Source organism: Ornithodoros turicata, chromosome 4, assembly GCF_037126465.1.
Source record: "Ornithodoros turicata isolate Travis chromosome 4, ASM3712646v1, whole genome shotgun sequence".
Lineage (NCBI taxonomy): Eukaryota > Metazoa > Arthropoda > Arachnida > Ixodida > Argasidae > Ornithodoros > Ornithodoros turicata.
The window spans coordinates 73,025,102-73,044,760 of record NC_088204.1 but is presented as its reverse complement, the minus strand read 5'-3'; the positions used below and the strand labels follow the sequence as shown (position 1 = coordinate 73,044,760).

The 19,659-nt window shown below is 45.3% G+C and overlaps 1 protein-coding gene across 1 annotated transcript; it reads left to right on the top strand.

The window, feature by feature from the left end:
* Window positions 1–241: 241 nt before the first annotated feature.
* Window positions 242–17,716, top strand: LOC135391859 (alpha-amylase-like; the record flags this gene model as incomplete). Its single annotated transcript, XM_064622366.1, is given in 8 exon segments — window positions 242–418; window positions 7,131–7,288; window positions 7,955–8,048; window positions 8,434–8,529; window positions 10,242–10,563; window positions 11,879–12,251; window positions 14,105–14,423; window positions 15,877–17,716. Coding segments are annotated over 8 exon segments (1,551 nt in total), but the record flags the coding sequence as incomplete, so codon positions are not given.
* Between the last annotated feature and the right edge of the window lie 1,943 nt (window positions 17,717–19,659).

Genomic DNA, 19,659 nt, shown 5'->3' with positions numbered 1-19,659 from the left:
GACACTTATTTACAAGGAGGTATTGAAGGCAAATGCTTAAGAGACAAACAAGTTTTCCCAAGGCCAAGTGTTTATTTATTTCTTGTCCACGTTGAACTGCCAAGACGCGTAGGCGTTTTTTGTAGCGATTTCGAAATTGCACGCATCGATGAGTCCGGCCGTGTATGCTTGGCCTCACAGAAGTATCTGAGCTGCGATGTTCGCTGTATCGAGGAAACAATACAGTTTTGCTTGTCTCCAGGTCGTGATCTTCCCGTTGGTACTCGCGACGGCCAACCATGACGTTTCGCGAGCCACGAAAAACCCTCACATGTTGCCAGGAAGTAGCGTAATCGTACATCTGTTTGAATGGAAGTTCCAAGACATCGCGAAGGAGTGCGAAGGTTTCCTCGGCCCCATGGGATACGGCGGCGTACAGGTAAGGCCAGTCAGATATTTCTGCTTCCATCAGACATAATGGAGGGATGCTATACAACCGCCACTTTTGCAACTGCCCTCAAGCGGTCACCTGTGGCAAAGTAGCCACCTTGTCCTGGTCGCACGCCATAGGTGACATCATTTTGACGTCATGTGACTTTCCTTACATATTCAATTTTTCGCCTGGGACGCTATCGTCTATGGACAGATATGCAATAGGACACCTCTGTGAGGCAAATGCCTGTTAAAAGCACGATCTCGTACATACCGTAGAATTCAGAAACAAATATTGCATTCACGAGCAATAGGCGTACACAATCGTGCGAATTTAACTCAGTCTAGCAAAGCAGATTTTGATAACTTCGCAGAAATATGTCATAATAGCAGAAGCAAGATGCTGGGAGCTTCGAAAACACCAATCTCACAAAATCGCGAGAAACGTCACGGAGACGTTTAAAGCTCAGCTACGCCGATTTTCGAGTGTTACAGAATGGAATGGTACTCACACGATGTGTTCATAAGGGAACACTGATTATGTATGCAAAACAGTTATCCCAAACTCCTCGCGGTTTTCCGAAAAAGTGAATTTTTAGTTTCACTGACATCCCGTCTTGTGGCCCGCAAACCCTGTGTCGACGACACATTCGTGGTCTGCCCGCGCTCCGGCTTGGCATGACTTTTGGCTTGGTTTCTTCCGCCAAGCCGGCCAGTTTCTCCTGCCGAGCCGTCTACATTCATAGCCACCGCCGCCGAGGCGTACGAACACAACGAATGATACCCCTCAGGATCTAGCGCCTCCCCAGGATCTAGCGCCTCCCAGCCGTCTGCTGCGCAGATTCACATTGGTGGAGTGATAAACAGTTCGCATTAGGGAGCCGGTATATTTCTGGACTTCACTAAACCCACGAGGAACGTGAGTTTTGCTTCCTTCGACTGCAAAGCATTTGCTAGGCCAGTACAGACTTCCTGGTGTGATTCGTGTTCTGTGCTGCGTGCCGAGAATGCGTGAGCGTTTTGCTCCCGTCTGCAAGAACACTTCAGCATATGCAGTTCCAATGTTTCAAACCACATTTTTCCGAAAGGTGAAAGAGAAATCTATTGACTGCAACAATCGGTTACAACTCCGACTGGGTGCCACCTTCGAAAGCAGTGATCTGTTCATCTGGCTCATACGAATGTTACGGAAGCAATGCGCAATTTGTTTCACAAGAAGCCGAAGATGTCTCGTCCGGGATGCCGTGCCAACCTTATCTGCAGCAGGAGATTGCAGGGGCAGGACTAGGCAGCAGATAAAGGTAAGACGCTTAATGTTAGAAAAGTCAGTCATGCGGTGCAAATTGCATCACGTAGAAGAGAAAAATACGCTATCTGTCAGTTACTGCTTCATCCTTTGAGATTACGCCCCAGCGGGTGTATTCTCAGTACAGATTTGGAATTGCCTTATTTGTTAAATGATTTCGCAGGCATTCTGGCACCACCGAAAAGCTTGCACTCCACGTCTCAACTATCACCGTCTGGGTTTGAATCTGAAGGCTGTCACCAGTGCCAACCAGACGCCCCTTCAAAGTTCATCTGTTTTTGTTGACGGAACAGTGCCACCTGGTACTGAGACATTTCATTTTCTGATTAATCAAGTGCATTCCACCACTTGTGCTCGACTTCTTGTGTTCGTATACCCTTGCTGTTGCTCGCTAGCTTAGAGCAACCATGCCTGAGGTGCCAGCGCTTTCAGAGTACATTTAAGCAGTATCATCGTATCACATGCACGGCAGCACATCTTGTGTATTTTGTGTATAAATTCAATGTTCGCTCAGCTGTTGTATTTTGGTCACAAATAAGGTGTTCTTCCAGAGCGCTCAAGGGCAGTTCAAGCAGTTTCATGTGTGCAACAGCACATACTTTTTCTCAGTTTTGACTAAGGTAAATCGAAATCTTCCAGTTGATGTCTTTTGGTCATAAATCATGTTTTTCGAGACATTCAAACAGCATCATGTGTGCAACAGTACATACTTTTTCTCAGGTGCAGCAGAAGCTTGTGTTGCATTCAAGTGGTATCATGTATACAAAAACTAGTTTTATGCCTTTCTGTAGCTGCTGTACTAATATTGTGAGTACAGAGACATTCCTGCATAGCATATCGGAGCATCTTGTGTGCTATTGTTGGTATGATCTGCAACAGTATGTTGATAATGTTAATTATTCAATGACTTTAGCTAACATTTACATTCTTACTTCTAGGTAAACCTGTCACGCAGATGCCCTACCCCTTGGTATGCATAGTTCAAGATTGTACCGAAACAATCCACCTGGAGCATTATTCTTCAATTGGCAGTGGCATTACTATCACAACACACCACATACTTCATGTGTATGGTGCGTGTACAATGCATCAAACCTTTTCCCATGTACAGACCAGCTGGTACGCAACTACAACATGAAACAACTGACACAGAGACCGTAAAGTCATGCCTTTTCCTCCACACCTCGGGTTTCATGTTATTATCCTCACATGCAGCTCAATTCGCCTGTGCTGTGCAGCATGAGCAAAAGCATATATTGTTTGTGGTCACATGACACGGAACATAAATACAGTGAAACCTTCCTATGTTGGACACCCGCAGTGCAGCCGAAGCGTCTCCTACGTATAGAGGTGTCCGAGTTACAGAATATGACGGCAACAAAAAATGGAAGAGGTCACAGCTGTGAGAAATGTCCCCCTTCTTCAATTTAAGGTCCTTAGTGGTACCTGGTGGTGGTGCCTGGTAGTGGTACCTCTACCCACTCTTCACTGATAATTATTACTGATTTTACTATATTCAATTCCGTTCAGATTCTACTCAATGGCATTACATCCGGAGCTTTTCGAGCAGCAAGGACTTGTCTCTGAAGCGTCAGCCTACTTCTCATAGCTTTGGTGCAGTGCTCGTTCAAAGGCTCTAGACAAACTGAAGACAAGTGCTCACGTAAAGAATTACAATGTAGACTGACAGCACTTGTTTTTGGACTTGAAAAACTAAAGCAACAAAATGCTGAGACCAGAATAGGGGAAAAAAGGGGCAAAAGTCAAGGCCACTGGCTCATTTTGGGTCTTTTTGGTGCAAAGATGGGCCGACATTGAGGTAATTTGGCCAGGGTTTTGTCCGACTTTGCAGGGAAAACCCTATCCTACTTCCAAGATAGGGAGGTGTCCGACATAGAGAATTTCGTCCCCATGTAGTTTCAATGGGAGCCTGCCCGTGCAATGAAATCATGTGGAGTTGTCCGAGGTAGGGAGGTGTCCGACTTTGGAGGTTTTACTGTACTACAGAGCATTCTACATCATGTAATCTAACAGTTGTTCACGTTTGGATATTTTAACCATGGAATTTACCCTGCATGCACCATACGATGTCCAAACACTAACAACTGCTAGAGAGCAGCATGTACTGTTTCCGTATAGCACTTATGGCATGCGTCCTGTGATCGGAAACAGTGGTGTCTTTTTTCTGCTACAACCAGTAAACTACAGTAAAGATTTAGAAATACTGTGTCGTACCATAAAGCACTATGGGAAATGGCAGTTTGAAAAACTGGAGAAGACTCATTAGAATGGGGGACATGTTCTACGGTGAAATTTCTTACAGTGTGTGCTGTACCACGTAATGCACTGCAGGCCTACCACAGTATGGTAACGCGCTGAATACTGATTTGCTCAAAAAAGGAATGTGTACGTTTCTTGTACTAACTCCCCATTATGCAAAGTAGTAGAAAAATGTTCTCAGCCAATGGGGAGGGAGAGGATATCATTCTGGAGTCTCGTTGACCTACAATGTGTCGTGTGTGAATGTCATTTTGAAGAGTGTAGGTGGTACAAGACTGTGTTCCCACATTCTTGGCAGTGTTGACTAATAACCATAATAAAGTAGAGGGTACATTTGTTGCTTCATATATTTGTGTCATGGCAAAGCATGTAGAGATACATCTTCCTCAACATGCAGGTGACAAAACTGCTTTTTACGCCTAAACTATGACAAATAGTTGTGTGTTCAGCACCACTAATCATGTGCCGGCCTCCATGACATGTCTGTGACATTCCAAAGTGATTAACATGTCCCATATATGTGTGCAATGCTGAAGATGACTGTGTACCTTCCATGGATTCTTGATTCAAGAAAAGTACTGTGTGATTTGCTAACAGCGCCTGGCTGTACCTTCACAATTCTACACAAAAATATGTAAAGTTTGCCGAAGGAAACATCATGAAGGTCCATAGCGAAAAACCCTGAGACAAGGGATAGGAAGGGACATACACAATGTCTCAACATAGTGTGTTTATGTCCCTTCTTGTATCTCCTCTTCAGGTCTCGCCATTATGGACACTATCACCAGCTCGCTTGCTGTTGAACCGTTCTTTCAACGATAAGGGTCACTTTCATGGACTGCCAACATGCTGTCAATAAAAAGAATAATGGAAGGAGCTCAATATGATCCTTAGGCTGTCTGTGGTCATTGCTTTCTGACAAATGGTGACTTAGAATTTCAGGACAGTGCTTGCAGTGGTAGTATTCTTGTGTTCTCACCCTTGACGCCCATTGTGTGTCATCGGTCACCCGTAATCTGCTAATATGCACATAGCTCAAACAAAGTATATTTGTATTTCTTTGAATACAGTTTGTACAGCACATTGTTTTTTACATGTTCTTTGGAAAATATAAATAAATTCTCTACTCTGCAAGTCTCCTGTCAGCTCTACAGAGCAGCTTCGAATTTCACTAGAAGCCACGTGTGAAGCCTAGACCAAACTAGTGGTGAAGGTCCATATAGGTCATAGATAGATACTATTATTATTATTAGATCATATGTCAGGCTTAGGTCCTGGTTGGTAGCAACGCATTTGAATCTTATTAAAAATTGGTGCAGGAGGCGACCAACATAACTAAATACACCAACTGCCTCTCACAAATTTTGTGGTGTTATACTTTTGAAACAACATTAATATGCCGCAGTGGTCTTTTCTCTTTTGTTCCTTTTAACCTAGAAATATTAGGTCTTCGGCATCACCAGCCTTAGTTGCTGAGCATGGAGTTATTTACGTTGAGCACTGCAGTTTCATATTTGTTTCTCTGGACAAGCAAGCCCGCTTCCCCATTCTGATAAGAGTCTTTCAGCTTTGACAGGGCATTTGTGGACAAGAAAAACATTTGGACTATTGTGTATTTTGCTATGAAGTGCACCGTACCAGGCAGAGGACACCATCCACCATTTCCACTAAGGTTATTAAATTTGTGATAAAGTACATGTACCTTTTGTCACTGACTAATTTGGTGGCAAAGTTACTTGAGTGGCAGTTTTTGCAATTTTAAGCACATGTTTAAAAAAAAATAGGATATGGGAAGTGCTGACTTGGTGAACATGTGGAGTACCCAATATAATAATTTGGGGTTTACGTCGCGAGACAACTGAGTGTGGAATACACAGCACAGTGTAATGTTCCTTATTCTGGCAATGTTAGCATGGTTCAAGAAGTGGGAAATGTTGCACTACCCTTAATAACATCTGATGGGCCCAGCAAACAGGGTACACATACCCTGATTTGAAGACACTATGCCTAACTCAAAAGCAATATGAGATCGACCCGTACGTATAAATACGTATAAGGGCTCTCGACCTACATGCCGCGATGCGCTCTACGAGATAAACAACACACTACAAAACTACATCCAACAGTTTTTGTGCGGGGCAACTCTAATGAGCACTTTTATATAACCGACGAATGGTTCAACGAATGCAGTTCGAGTGGTCACGATACATTCCTACGTCGTTCATTGCAGTCGCGCTATGATGCTGCACAATATATGTATCTCGTGTAACAAGCCTGGCAATCGCACGATGTGCATGGGCAGAAATACGGCCTTCTTTCTTTGAAGACCAGTCCTCTGCAGGTGTGTGCTCAAACGATCACAAAGTCTCACGTTGTTGCTCAATCGCTCCCATTCCTGCACTTGTAGTAAAAGCAGCAAACGGGTTGACGTGAATGGCAGCTGAACGGTTGAACTGCGAAGTTCTCGAGCACATAATCACAATTTCACGCTGAAAATGATGTTGAGGTGAGTTCGCGGTTGTTGTTTCCATCGTTCAATAGTTCTCGGGATTACCTCGGACGAAACGCTCATCGTAGCCGGCGGCCATAACTGGATTTCCTCGCAAACGGGAGAAGACGCCAGGGAAGTCAGAGAAAGCCTCAGCTTTCATCCAATCAGACGCACGATTCTCTATCTACGTAGATGGAGCAGGTTTATCCCATCTACGTCACAAAAATGGCTGCGCCCATGGCTTGTTTTGGTTTCTTTGATGAATTAATTTTCGTAATAGGAAGACAAAATTGAGAAACGAAGGTGTGTATCGGGGGCAGTTGGATGTGCTCGTTCTGAATATCACAACCGTTTCAACACATCGGGAAATCGGCGTAGCTGACGTTTAACTACGTAGACCAATGGGAGAGCGGACAGGTAAAACAGCTGTTCACGATGTCGACAGATGACGTGTATGTCGGTTCCTCACCCTTCATGGTATTCAGACATCCCTCCCCTCTGTCTTTTGAAGTGGGGACACCAAAGGGTTTTATCCACCTTGCTTCCTCTGTTTTGAAGGTCGTCTACGATAAATTAGAGCACGAACAACTTTGACGTAGAATTTCATGTTAGAATTCTTGAAATCTTGATGCGAATATGCAGGTTTCTCCGGTCACCGAACATGGCATCATTCGTGATGGTCTCAGGGTCCGGCCCTGGTACGAACGGTATCAACCGGTCAGCTACAAAATCGACACGAGGATTGGCAACGAAGACCAATTCAAAAATATGGTCCGCCGCTGTAACCAGGCAGGAGTCAGGTACTATGCTTACTGAATGAACGCTTGAAATGCACATTTCGAAAAAATTGGCATTTTAGATTGCAAACTTCTGCTGCAAAAGTCTACTAACATGTTCCAATGAGGATAGAGTTTTCGCTAACAGTGTCTCCCTCTACCCGTGAATTCGCTGTTGGGCAGTAGCTACGGCGTCTTGGCAGGTAATCGACGCTGTGTCGCAATGCACCATCACTGAAAACGGGTGTTAGCTCAATGAAGAGGTCAAAGTGTTCCGCGCCAGCACCTAAAATAAATATGGCCGGCGTGCTTGCACGACAAGTTGTCCGGCCTACGACGGCGTAAGTCCAGGTGTGAAATTGGTCCCTTATGGTGGTACTAAGCGATGATCCTTCAATGAAACAGCACTCGACCCTTTTAATACTTACTGCTAAATTACAAAAAAAAAAAAAATTCAGGAACGTGAAAGTCGTGTATAAAACGTTTGCAATTTTAAAATACGCTCGAAGCATTTTAGCTCGTGTTTCGAGATCGTCCATTCCTGACGGATGTCTGTTTGTGCAGGAATTTTGATTGCAATTGATTCAGTTGCAGATAATATTTTACGGATACATCTCACAACGGTATTACAGCGATGAAATACTTTGTATTCCACCCTGTGTATCACTGATGGTGATCAATCTTTTCCAGAATATACGTCGACGTGATCTTGAACCACATGACCAGCAACTTGAAGATCCAACATGGTACAGCTGGAAGTGTGTTCAACTACGGCGAACGAAGGGAACTACTTTTTATCATACTAACATTTTTTACTCAAATTTCCCATTAGCTTCCACACGAACACATAAAAAAATTACATGACGTTTTAAATGAATGCTAGCACTGAAAGCACCAGAAAACATTAGAAAAGTCTAGAAGCCAAGGAAAAGTGACAGCACTGCAAAGTTAACTAACAGTTACAACGACTCGTTGAAACAATTGCTAGAAGTAACTGATATCTGAATGTATTTAAGCAATCTGATGGTGATTAGATACAGTGATTATTTACCTGCAATGAATGCTCCGCAGCACTGGTCGGACAGCACACAAACTAAACTGTTTAGGCAATCTCGCATGACTATCAGAGTTCCCTTGTCAGTAACATGCGATTTTCTTTCCCTTCTAGGTACGACGGTATCCCTTACAACAGGTCCGATTTCCATAACAATGCCTCCTGCCACAGCAAGTCTGGAGGGATTGATGACTTCAATGATGCATCTCAGGTATCGTACACGAGAAACACTGACGAATTAACAGATCCTAGGGGCCTTCAATGTACCTTTAGGGAACCCCTAGAGATACTGCAGGAGGTTAAGTGAGGTTGACATCACTCCCTGAGGCAGCGGGAGAAAATAGGACTGCCTGGGTATTCATATTCATTTATGACTATGGGCATTCATAGTCATTCCCTTTCATATTTATATATATATCTTGCATTAAGGGCAACCTCCATGGAGCGAATGTACAGCGAAAAAGTTGCGAACTTCGCTCAGCGTCGGACGCCCTGCGCGAGGCGTCAAAAATGTGAGCGTCCGCCACCGATCTGCACATGCCAGATATTTTCGCCCAGCGTCCGCGATTCCGGAAGCGTCAACTGCAGATGAACCAATCAAAGTGCTCTTCCGCTACGAATCTACGCCAGATCGCCTGCACGTGGTCTACGTGGTCGTCTGCTCTCGTGAATCATCGTCGTCGTCCTCTTCTTCCAACTGGATGCTGTCGTCTGCTCGCTGTTTCGCCAACTGCATCGTTAGAACGTGAGGCATTCTCTGCCAAGAAACATGTTTTCTTTTCGCAGTAGTGAATATGCCTTTCGGTACGTTACTAGGTGCATCTTTTCAGACAGATGCTGGATTTAGTTGCAAAATTTGTGACATTAAATGCACTTTTTCGAGCAATTGATTTCACTAAGCTTTCACCTTATACCCTGGCAACAGTGACATCACAGCATGACTTCCCGACGCCGTCCGCTGGTTTTTCGCTCCATGGAGCTGGTGCCGGCGAACAACTGGCGGCGGAACGCGCGTGGCAGTCTGCCGCGCGAACTTCGTTGCAAAAATTCGCTCCATGGAGGTTGCCCTTTAGAGTTGACCTTCCGTGTTTTGCCCAAGAGTCCTTCAGTGGAAACTGAAACTAGAATAAACTTGTTAAACGTAATTTTAAAGTGGTAGTGACACTTTTGTACAAGGGATTCTTTACATCACGCGCGCACTGTGCCGCACACCAAAACGGTGCGCAAAGTCGTCTATGTGTCGCACCTTGCGTGACGCACACCCTTGACTACACGTCCACATCATCAAGCTGGGACGTCAGAGGAGCGTCACACAGCTACTGCCATTCCCATTGGTTCTCATAAGCTCGTGACCTCTTCCGTGCCGCCTGACTCGCGGAGACGACTATAGTGATGCCATTGACGGATGAGTTTCGCTATTCGCGATGCCGGTCTTGTACACGCCCATCCATCACCACTTGACTACCACTACTTCACTGCAAGACGTGAAAAGCAGGTTCACATCGATTAAAACAACAGTGTTTTACATTTTCCGCGTGTATTCACACGGCCGACATTTCTAGAATACTCCTGCGGAAGATGCGCAAAACGACGTAGCTTCCCGTTGCCACGTGAGCGCAAGCGCTCAACGTAATTGGCTTTTTGTGTCACGAGGCACTCCATAGCAGACGACAGGGTCGATGGTGTCGTCTGCTACATGCGCAGTACGGCGCTTCCGATATTTTGACGCTGTGCGCGTGCCCAACACAAGACGTAACGCAACGTCCATGCTGTGAGCAGATTTTTGCTTTGCTTCCTCTGGAATATTGCGTGACGACGGCGCTCGTAGGAATACAAGGTTATGCGGTATAACTTCATGGTGGTCATGTGTCACATCCCCAACAAGCGACAGACCCATTACCTTTAACCACTGTTGAACTGCAGGTCCGCAATTGCGAGTTGCTTGGTCTGCTAGACTTGGATCAAAGCAGAGAGCACGTGCGAGAAAGGGTGCTGTCCTTCCTGAATCGCTTGATCAGCTACGGCGTCTCTGGCTTCCGAGTTGATGCTGCGAGGCACATGTCTCCACAGGACCTCAGTGTCATATACGGACGACTGCAGAACTTGTCAACCGAGTTTTTTCCTCCGCATAGCCGTCCCTTCATCTACCAGGAAGTCATCGACATGGGTCACGGAGGGCCGATCACGAAATGGGACTACAATAGTATCGGAAGGGTCACGGAGTTCCTGTATGGTGCTAAGTTGAGTAAGTGACTGTAATCCTTAATAGAAAGCGAGCGCGGAAAAATGACAGTTAATTCGGTTAAATAAATTTCGCTGTTGGCTGCTTGTACATCAGTTCTTCTCATACAGATGGCTTAAAACAGCGAACCGTGACCCCCCGCCCCCGCACCCCCAAATATTTGGCGGCACCCCTGAACTTTCTTGTCCTACAGAAGGCGCTAGATCAGCTGTAATGACATATAAGACGCAACTGTAACAATGACCCCCAATTTCGCAGTACTCCCCTCTCCCCGTGTTTGGGATTCTGGATAAGCCGCTGGTTTCAAACCTACACGAATATGACTTGAGGCAAAATATGTCGAACATTTACCACCAGCACGAGGTGTTATTAAAGTCCAGTCTACCTTCGAGACACGGATGGGCTGTTCCAGATATTACTATTTCCCTTATTCTTGCGAGAAATGAAATGTAGTGGTGCAATGTTCCTACGTCCACTTCATTTCCAGTGGGTTCCACTGATGATTCCGTATCATCACCCAGAGTGAAATTCGCTTGCTACTTCCAAAAAAGCGCATAGTCTTTTCATAGCGAATGGTCCGCCACAAAGAGGGCGCAGGGAACTACCGCAACTTGAGTTGCGCAACCAGAGCTCCGTCGTTCACACGGTGCAACCAAAGTTGCATCGTGTGAATCGACACTAGCATTGGGTTTCCACACGAGCTGCAGTAAGGAGTGCCGCGCAAAGTCACGTGCATACCATGCGACTGGCGCTATAGCGCTGTGCTCGCGGGGGACGTAATTGGGTACAGTGACAGAGTCCAGTTTCGACGCACGACGCTCCTGCGAAGCGGTCGCTGTTGCACGCCGCCAGGTGCATGAGATTCATATGTTAGCGCCGCGAAGCCAGAGTGGCTATGAGAGGTGTGCAGACGTGGGACAGATGGAGAGAGGGCAGCAGGAAGGAGTGGGGGACAGGGTGGTTACTATGCGTCCTGGGCCGACTTCAGGGGAAACTGTGCCGACATTCGTCTGGAAAGTCTTCGGAAAACCCAGGGAAAACCTCAGACAGCACAGCCAGTGGGTGGATTCGAGCCTACCACCTCCTAGTCTTCAGCACGAAATTGGCTATCCCCAACGAGCGGGCCGCCCTAACCTGCTCGACCATGCCGCTGGCCATACAGCTTCGATATTCCGTTTAAATACTCTAATGAGAAAGCCGCTCGCTTGCCGAAAGTAAGGCTCATAGTGCTCATCCAGGAGCAAAACGGGAGAAACAACAAATCGTTTCAAGTTTCCTGGTAATCATATATCAACCTGCTCCTCTCTTTTGTTTCAAGCGGAGGTGCTCCTCAGGAAGAACGGTCAGATGTTGAAGTATCTAGACAGTTTCGGAGAAAGCTGGGGAATGCTACCCAGCGGTGACGCGGTGGCATTCATCGACAATCACGACAACCAGCGCGGCCACGAGGCAGACGCTCAAGTGTTAAGCTTCTTCTCGCCACGGTTGTACAAAATGGCGACTGCGTTCATGCTGGCATGGCCCTACGGCGTTGCGAGGGTCATGAGCAGCTACTTCTGGCACAGGAACTTGGTGAATGGCAAGGACCTCAATTATTGGATAGGACCTCCAATGGATGGTGAGGAGAATATCAAGTCGGTGATCACTTACCCGAATAACACGTGCGGCAATGGGTGGATCTGCGAGCATAGGTGAGTTACAGTGCAGAGCAAATGGCGACTAAGCATGCATGGTCGCCAAGACATCAGAGGGGACTGTCTACGCAAATGGACCCAAATGAACCTTATAAGCTATCCCGTACCTTATTGTTTTGTTTTTTTGTTTTTTTGTGCCTTACTGATTTATTTGAGGAGAGTAGTATAATAACCTTTAAAATGTACGTTTTAGGCCCGAGGTTTCAACAGATAAGATGCATAATCGCCGTAAAAAGCACTCGATCTATAGGTGTTTCCAGTGACAGTTTGCTCTGTTTTGTGTGCAAATAAAGCCAACAAAATAAACACGAAAGTAATGTGACAACCGGCATGCAATCCGCGGACGCGTTGCGTTGTGGTATTGTTTTTCTATTTTGTGGCCTGAATATCTACTTTCCAAGTAATATCCAGTGGAGATTGTCTCTTAGAAAAAAAAAAAAAAACACTCTTTTTTTTTTACTGCAAACTCCAAATAACATATGTACCCTATTGGCAAGCGTTAGTTACAAATACATATCGATATATATATAATAGTATATGTGAGAACTGATGTTCTGAGGCTGGAAGCTGGAAGGATGTTCTCACATGTTCAACAGTTGCCGCCTGCGTCGACCCCGTCGTATGAATGTGTGTATGAGTGAGCAAAAATGTAAGAGTGAAAGGAGGATGAGTGAGACAGAGTGGCTGGTTTGTCCCTTCAGATGACGCACCCTGGAAATCGCTGAGAAGGCGTGTTAGCTTAGCTCAATTGGTAGAGCCCTGGACCGGCAATCCAGAAGATGTGGGTTCGACTCCTACAGCTGGCTAACCTTTTCAGTGACTTTCATCTTTCATCATATAATAGTATACAGGGTGTCCACGCTAAGTGTGAACAGATTTTTTAAAAATATATCAATCACTTTTTCCGAGATGAAATCAATTGCAATGCATATGCTGAAGGGCACTCCCTAGGGGAGCATTAACAGACTCCTAAGGCAATGTCTTAATTAACTTTCAATAATTAACTTTTTAATTATAAAAGCTACGAAGTTGCTCCAATGAGAACATCTGATCTCTTCGGTCACCAGATACCAAAGCCGTTTTCAGAACAAAAATCCGTTCGATAGATCGTCCGCAAAAAATTCGTGAAGGAACGCCATTTCTTTCCTTATTTTATTCATTGCGCATCTCTAGAGACGCGTCTTTCCTTCGCCCCCAATACGAGAGGATGAAAGCACACTATCGCCTCTTGCGTCCTAGAAAAAGATTAAAAGAAAACAGAAAATGCAGCCCAAGATAAGGGCAGTCGCGATAGAGTCACCCGATAGATTTGTGTTTTTGTTTTGTTTCCGCAAGTTAAAGCTAATCTTCGACGCATGAGGCGGCACTGTGCTCTTTCACTCTCTCACACTGGGGGTAAAGGAAAGCCGCTTCTTTGAAGATGCGCAATAAACCAAATAAAGAAAAAAATGGCGTTCCTTCACGAATTTTTTGCGGACGATCTACCGAACGGATTTTTGTTCTGAAAACGGTTTTGGTATCTGGTGACCGAAGAGATCAGATGTTCTCATTGGAGCAACTTCGTAGCTTTTATAATTAAAAAGTTAATTATTGAAAGTTAATTAAGAAATTGCCTTAGGAGTCTGTTAATGCCCCCCTAGGGAGTGCCCTTCAGCATATGCTATATTGCAATTGATTTCATCTCGGAAAAAGTGATTGATATATTTTTAAAAAATCTGTTCACACTTAGCGTGGACACCCTGTATATTCGTAAGTACGGTGGAACATGGAAATTGCTCATGTCGATGACAAAGTGACGAAAAAATCGATTGATAATTTAAGTTGTATTCTCCCATTAAATATCTTTCCAGGTGGCGACAAATTTACAACATGGTTAAATTCCGGAACGTGTCAGCTCTCGAACCGGTCTCACACTGGTGGGACAACGGCTACCAGGCAATCGCTTTCGGGCGGCGAAGTCGGGCGTACATTGTTATCAACCACGAAGACTTCGTCATCAGCAGAATCTTCGATACTGGAATGCCAAGTGGAACCTATTGTGACGTCATTTCCGGAAGCAAAAGTGGACGCACGTGCACGGGACGACAAGTACTCGTGGACTCTCATGGACACGCGGACATTACAGTTGACAACAAATGGGAGGATCCCATGATAGCCATCCACGTGGAAGTAAGTGGAACAGTGACGAAATTTGGGCTTGTTGGTAACGAGACCATATTGCTGCTGAGCATATAGAGACGAGGACATAAGAAGGAACACGACACATGCGCTAACTTCTAACGCTTTAATGAAACTTGTCGTATCAGCTGCTAAAAGCAGAAAAAAGTAGTAAAAGTAGAAAGACTCGGCAAGTGGCCAGGTGCGTTAAAGCAGCTGATACGAAGAGTTTCATTAAAGTGTTGGAAGTTAGCGCATGTGCTGTGTTCCTTGTTATGTCCTCGTCTTTATAGCGCTCAGCAGCAATATATAAGTGGACGTTGTACATGGTTGTTAAAGTACGGTCGCTGTATTGATGATGAAGTGAATAGAAAGTGGCGTTTGAAGCGTAACTACGTCTTGAAACGTGTATTCTATGTCCCAATACGTTTGTGCAGGAATTGTCCGTCTAAGCCCTCTGAAGCCATCTTAACACTTCCTACGCTTGCTAGGGTTCGATGCACACTCGCGCAGTTTCGTAGCAGACTAGAGTTTGTTGCAATACTTAGCTGTGCCATGCAGAGATAAATTCAATATCCCACATATTTCCGGCATCTCATGAAAATCACAGAGTAAGGTATTGACAATAGAGAGTTTTAGCGCATCGTACGCTCCAGCCTTTGCGTACGTAGGGGATAGCGCTGGCCGTTCTGCGCGCGTGGAAAACATTGTACATTAGGATTAGGATTAGTATTCGTACCTTAGGATTAGCACATATGAGCATCATCTGTGGGCATCATCAGTTCACCTTCATGAAAATCGTCGTACCAGGCGTGTAGCCTTCTGCAGCGAGTGTTAGAAATCCCTAGGTTTTATTTCTTTATTATTATTTTTTTCAGTCCCTGGATATCGGGATTTTTTTTTCGACGAATTCCGTGCTCCCGGGATTTCGGGATATCCCGTTGGACAGCACTGTCTGCACCCTTCTCAGTAGTGTTCTACTCCCTCCTTTCTTCTTCTGCATAACATCACGCAAGTCAGCAGGGTTATATGCGTGACACTGAAGGCCCACACAGATGCCGTTTACACAGTAAACACAAGGAGCTTACACTGCGCTTACTGGTTCAAGACGTATAGCTCATGAATTTATTTTGTCATTCTAACGTTGAGTCTAATGACACCAGCAGGTTTCCTAGATGTAATAAGGAACAAATGTGTCGCTAACGAAACCGGCATTGAGAAGACCGTATTGAATTTTTAAACCAATACATACACAAACCAGAATTTGTGAAACATGTAGCGCATGTCGTCCGCAACTTCTTTACCTGTCACCAGGCCACCACCATTAAAGTCCTTAACCCTCTGGATATTTTAAGTCTGCTTGACACATCACATCGTTACCTTCCTTCATTCGGCCCTGGTTGATGTTATCTCTGTACATATTACATTTTGAAAAGTACTAACAACGAATTATTTCTTTTTACAGGCGAAGCTGTGAGGCGATGAGCAGCCAGACGGCTCCAATTGCAGTGAAATTCACTTCGAGTGCTTGTGTAGTATTCCCAACACGTGGCGGATAGGAAACTGTCAATATGACCAAACTAACACGTGCCATTACGTGACATCGTGGAGATACTTCACTACTAGACTTCTTAAGAAGTCCATGGTGAATTTTTGTTCGCAGGGTTCTCGTAAACCTGGCTAAATTTCTACACGGGACATGTACAGGCGTGTTTCCCTCGAGATTATGTGGGGAATGACATATTCTTTGAAGGCTTGACGCGATCCACTGATTTTTGGCGAAATAAAGCTTGCCATATTTTCAATACTTGGGAGTCTATGGGAGATGCAACAAAATCGCTTCTTTCGGCCCGCGCGCCCGGGATATTTGGGCCAAAATGATGTCATTCAAATAGTCGGGGAATAGATTGCAATCAACAAAATCGACAAGTTTACTGCAGTTTTCCAGATCCCTGCGAATTAAAACAATGGCTTTGTTGTTTGCCATCATGTTCTGCAGTCTGTCGGCGATTACATTACTTCCTTAAAGAGCGGGGGGGGGGAAAACAAAGCGAAGAAAACAATTTTGTGGTGGTGCGGCCAACTCTCTCCCGAAACGAACATTAACTGGACCGCATGAGTCCGCCTTAACGATGCATAACTTATTCCGAACTTAGGAAGGGAGTTGCCTCAGGACAGAAGCCGCCGATATTTCGAACAGAGACTGTTCAGAGAAGAATATCGGCGGCTTCTGTCCTGAGGCAACTCCCTTCCTACATCTCTACCGGTTCGAGACTGTTCAGAGAAGAACAGTCTCTGTTCGAAATATCGGCGGCTTCTGTCCTGAGGCAACTCCCTTCCTACATCTCTTCCGGTTCGCTGGATTTCTACCCATCTTATTCCGAACTTGTTCTTGGAAGCATAACTTCAGAGGTACACCGTTGAAGCTGTCATATTTGCGGTGTGCATCATTATACTTACACCCTGTATTCAGTTCTTTCTGTTTCGTTCTTGGTTTGAACCCGTCTTTTCTGGTAGTAAAGCGACAGTCCATTCCCGAGCCAACGCTGAGTATTGGTGCTCCACGATTTCCTATGATGCTCCAAATCAACCTGATAACCATTTCTACTAAATCCGCCGCCAATAAATTATGATTGAATTCTGTGGCCAGTGTTCTCCCTCCTGTGATTTGCCACATTTTTTTTTTCCTTCTGCACCATGGAACATCACAGGCTGAGTCACTATATACTGCCACCCAGATCATCAATACATAGCGGAGAGTGTGATTGTGTACCCGATATGCTTAAGAACACCAGTTGCAATTTTTTATTTGTTTCACATACTTATGGTTTAGATAGTTACCGGTCGTGCATCACTATGTGTGGATTGCATGCACAACTACACTGTAGAATTTTGAAAGAAGTAGAAACAAAAAAACATGGTGCCTTCGAGAGAGGATTGCATATCCCATACAACTGTTTATTGATTTCTAGTTATTATTTGCATTTCACTTCATTTTGGGAAGAGATAAGCTAGGCGCAAAAGAGACAAAATCCGGAGGGGGGCACCACTTCAGCAGTGCACGGGCAATCCGTATAAACACAGCTAACAGAAAGAACGACACTGATCAAGTACAAGTTTAGTAATGCTATACGTCAACGAGCTGTTTCATTTCAAGTTAGTCTGTGCAGTTTCAGTGTTTGCAGTGTTTCTGTGTGTTTCAGTTCAACTTCACTGCCATGTTGTAGGACTGCGCGCTTTGAGCTGCTTGTATCTCTGTAAACGTTAGGCGTGCTACGCGCAGAAACATAAATTCTTCATGTTATTGTGTGTCTTATCTCATTTTATTCTTGTCAGCGAGGAGGCTCAGTAGAGGTAAGTGGAAATTTTGATGGCGGCACATTTCGTCTGGTTATGGTGAACTATAGTCTGGTGTTTCTCTGCGGAGCACATAAGCCGTCTTGTAAGTTCCATCAGCACTCGCACGTGGGTTTATAGGACAGTACCACATTGTTCTACTGATATTAACTTACACGTATAATAATAATAATAATAATAGTAATAATAATAATAATAAATAATAAAATAATAAATATTAATAATAATAAATAAGTCCGATCATGATCCATCGTTCCCAATAGCGATCTTGGAGGCCAGCCGAGAACTCTCTCACGAGGATTATCCAGACTCAGCCCCATAGTACCGTACCATCAACAACAACACAGCCGCATGCATGACGGTGGGGTGAGTTATTTCCTTAACCAGGGTGTATGGCTGCGCAAAAATAAAGAAAGAAAACGCAATCGCCAGGTAGTGTGTGTGATACGAAGCCACGCTTGCTCAAACTGGACTCGGCGAGAACGCAGAGAAACAAGGGACAGACACGGATGGCGATCGACGGCTCTTCGTGTCCGCCCCTTCTGTCTCTACGTCGGCACTATGCCCAGTGTGAATGAACCAACACGCTCTTCACCTTCTGAAACTCTTTCATGGAACAGTACTGCAGATGAAACATGACAGCAGGGTTCTCAGAGAAAAGAGTCTTGCCCCCTACGAAGCCCAAACGTTTTTATGGTTCATGTTTGTCTACTGTTCCTTCCAGTATATGCAGGGGCGTCTTAAGTCCCTTTACGGCAGGAAAGGGGGGGGGGGGGAGGCGGTGGATTAACCTAGTAGTGAATTTCGACCTTCTACCTTTTAAATCGGTGTTCGTTTTCACTCTGAAGTAAGAGAGCTCAAAGCGAATTCGCTTCGGACGACAGTTACGTATGGAAGGTTTGATGGCGAGATCCTTGTAGTGGAACTTCAGCGGGGCGGAATCATACACTCTTAAAAATGAACTTCACCACATAACACGCTCCTAGCCAACTATCATCCCGAATGACAACGTTCCCGCCCTAGATTTGTTGAAAACGGGAGGAGGAGCTTATTTTATGCCCATTATGCACGGCAACTGTGCAAGATCGGCTCCAGGGAGGATTCCAGTTGCGGACACTGTAATCATCCGGAGACAATTGCGCATATCCTGACAGAATGCCGTGCATACCATGCCATGCGGGAAACCCATCTTCCCCACGCCAGGCCTGGTATACTGACGGATGTCCTCTTCCCCGAAGGTTCTTGTGCGGAACGACTTTCAAAAACTCGCGGCCTCGTGCGCTTTCTCCAAGCAACGGGCCTAGCGGAGAGACCACTCTAGTGCACCTCTCATCTACAGTGTGCTTCCGTCCCATCAGTACCGGTCATCCTGCTTCTACATCACTTTGAAGTCCTCAACTCCCCTTTCTCCCACCTTCTTTTCCTTTTTTTTTTGGCTATAGTCGTGACGATGCCCACTTGAGTGCGGCCAACAACGGCAAGCTACCTCGACACCCCCCCCCCCCCCCTCATTTTTAAGAGTGTAGGAGCCAAAACTGCGGACGGCCCCTTTGCTCCGCCCACCGACGCCGCTGAGCATATGTGCGATGTTATCATCAAGGGATGCTTGGGCGCACACTGTGCCCTGGCGTCTTCCTTGCAAACTTTACACTAGAGTGTACATGGCCAAATCTGCAGCGATTTTCTTTCGATCTCGTATCGTTCAGTGGTGTGATTCCGTGTTGGAGCATACGGGTGCCTTGCATATCCTTCAAAACATTGATTGCTCCGAATGAGTAGGGCAACGTCTTAAATCATCCACCCGCCACCTGGAGGCCTAGGCGATTATATCCAGTGCAGGACACGATTTTGATTTTGGATTTGAGCATCACTGCGACGAGGATCGTGCTTT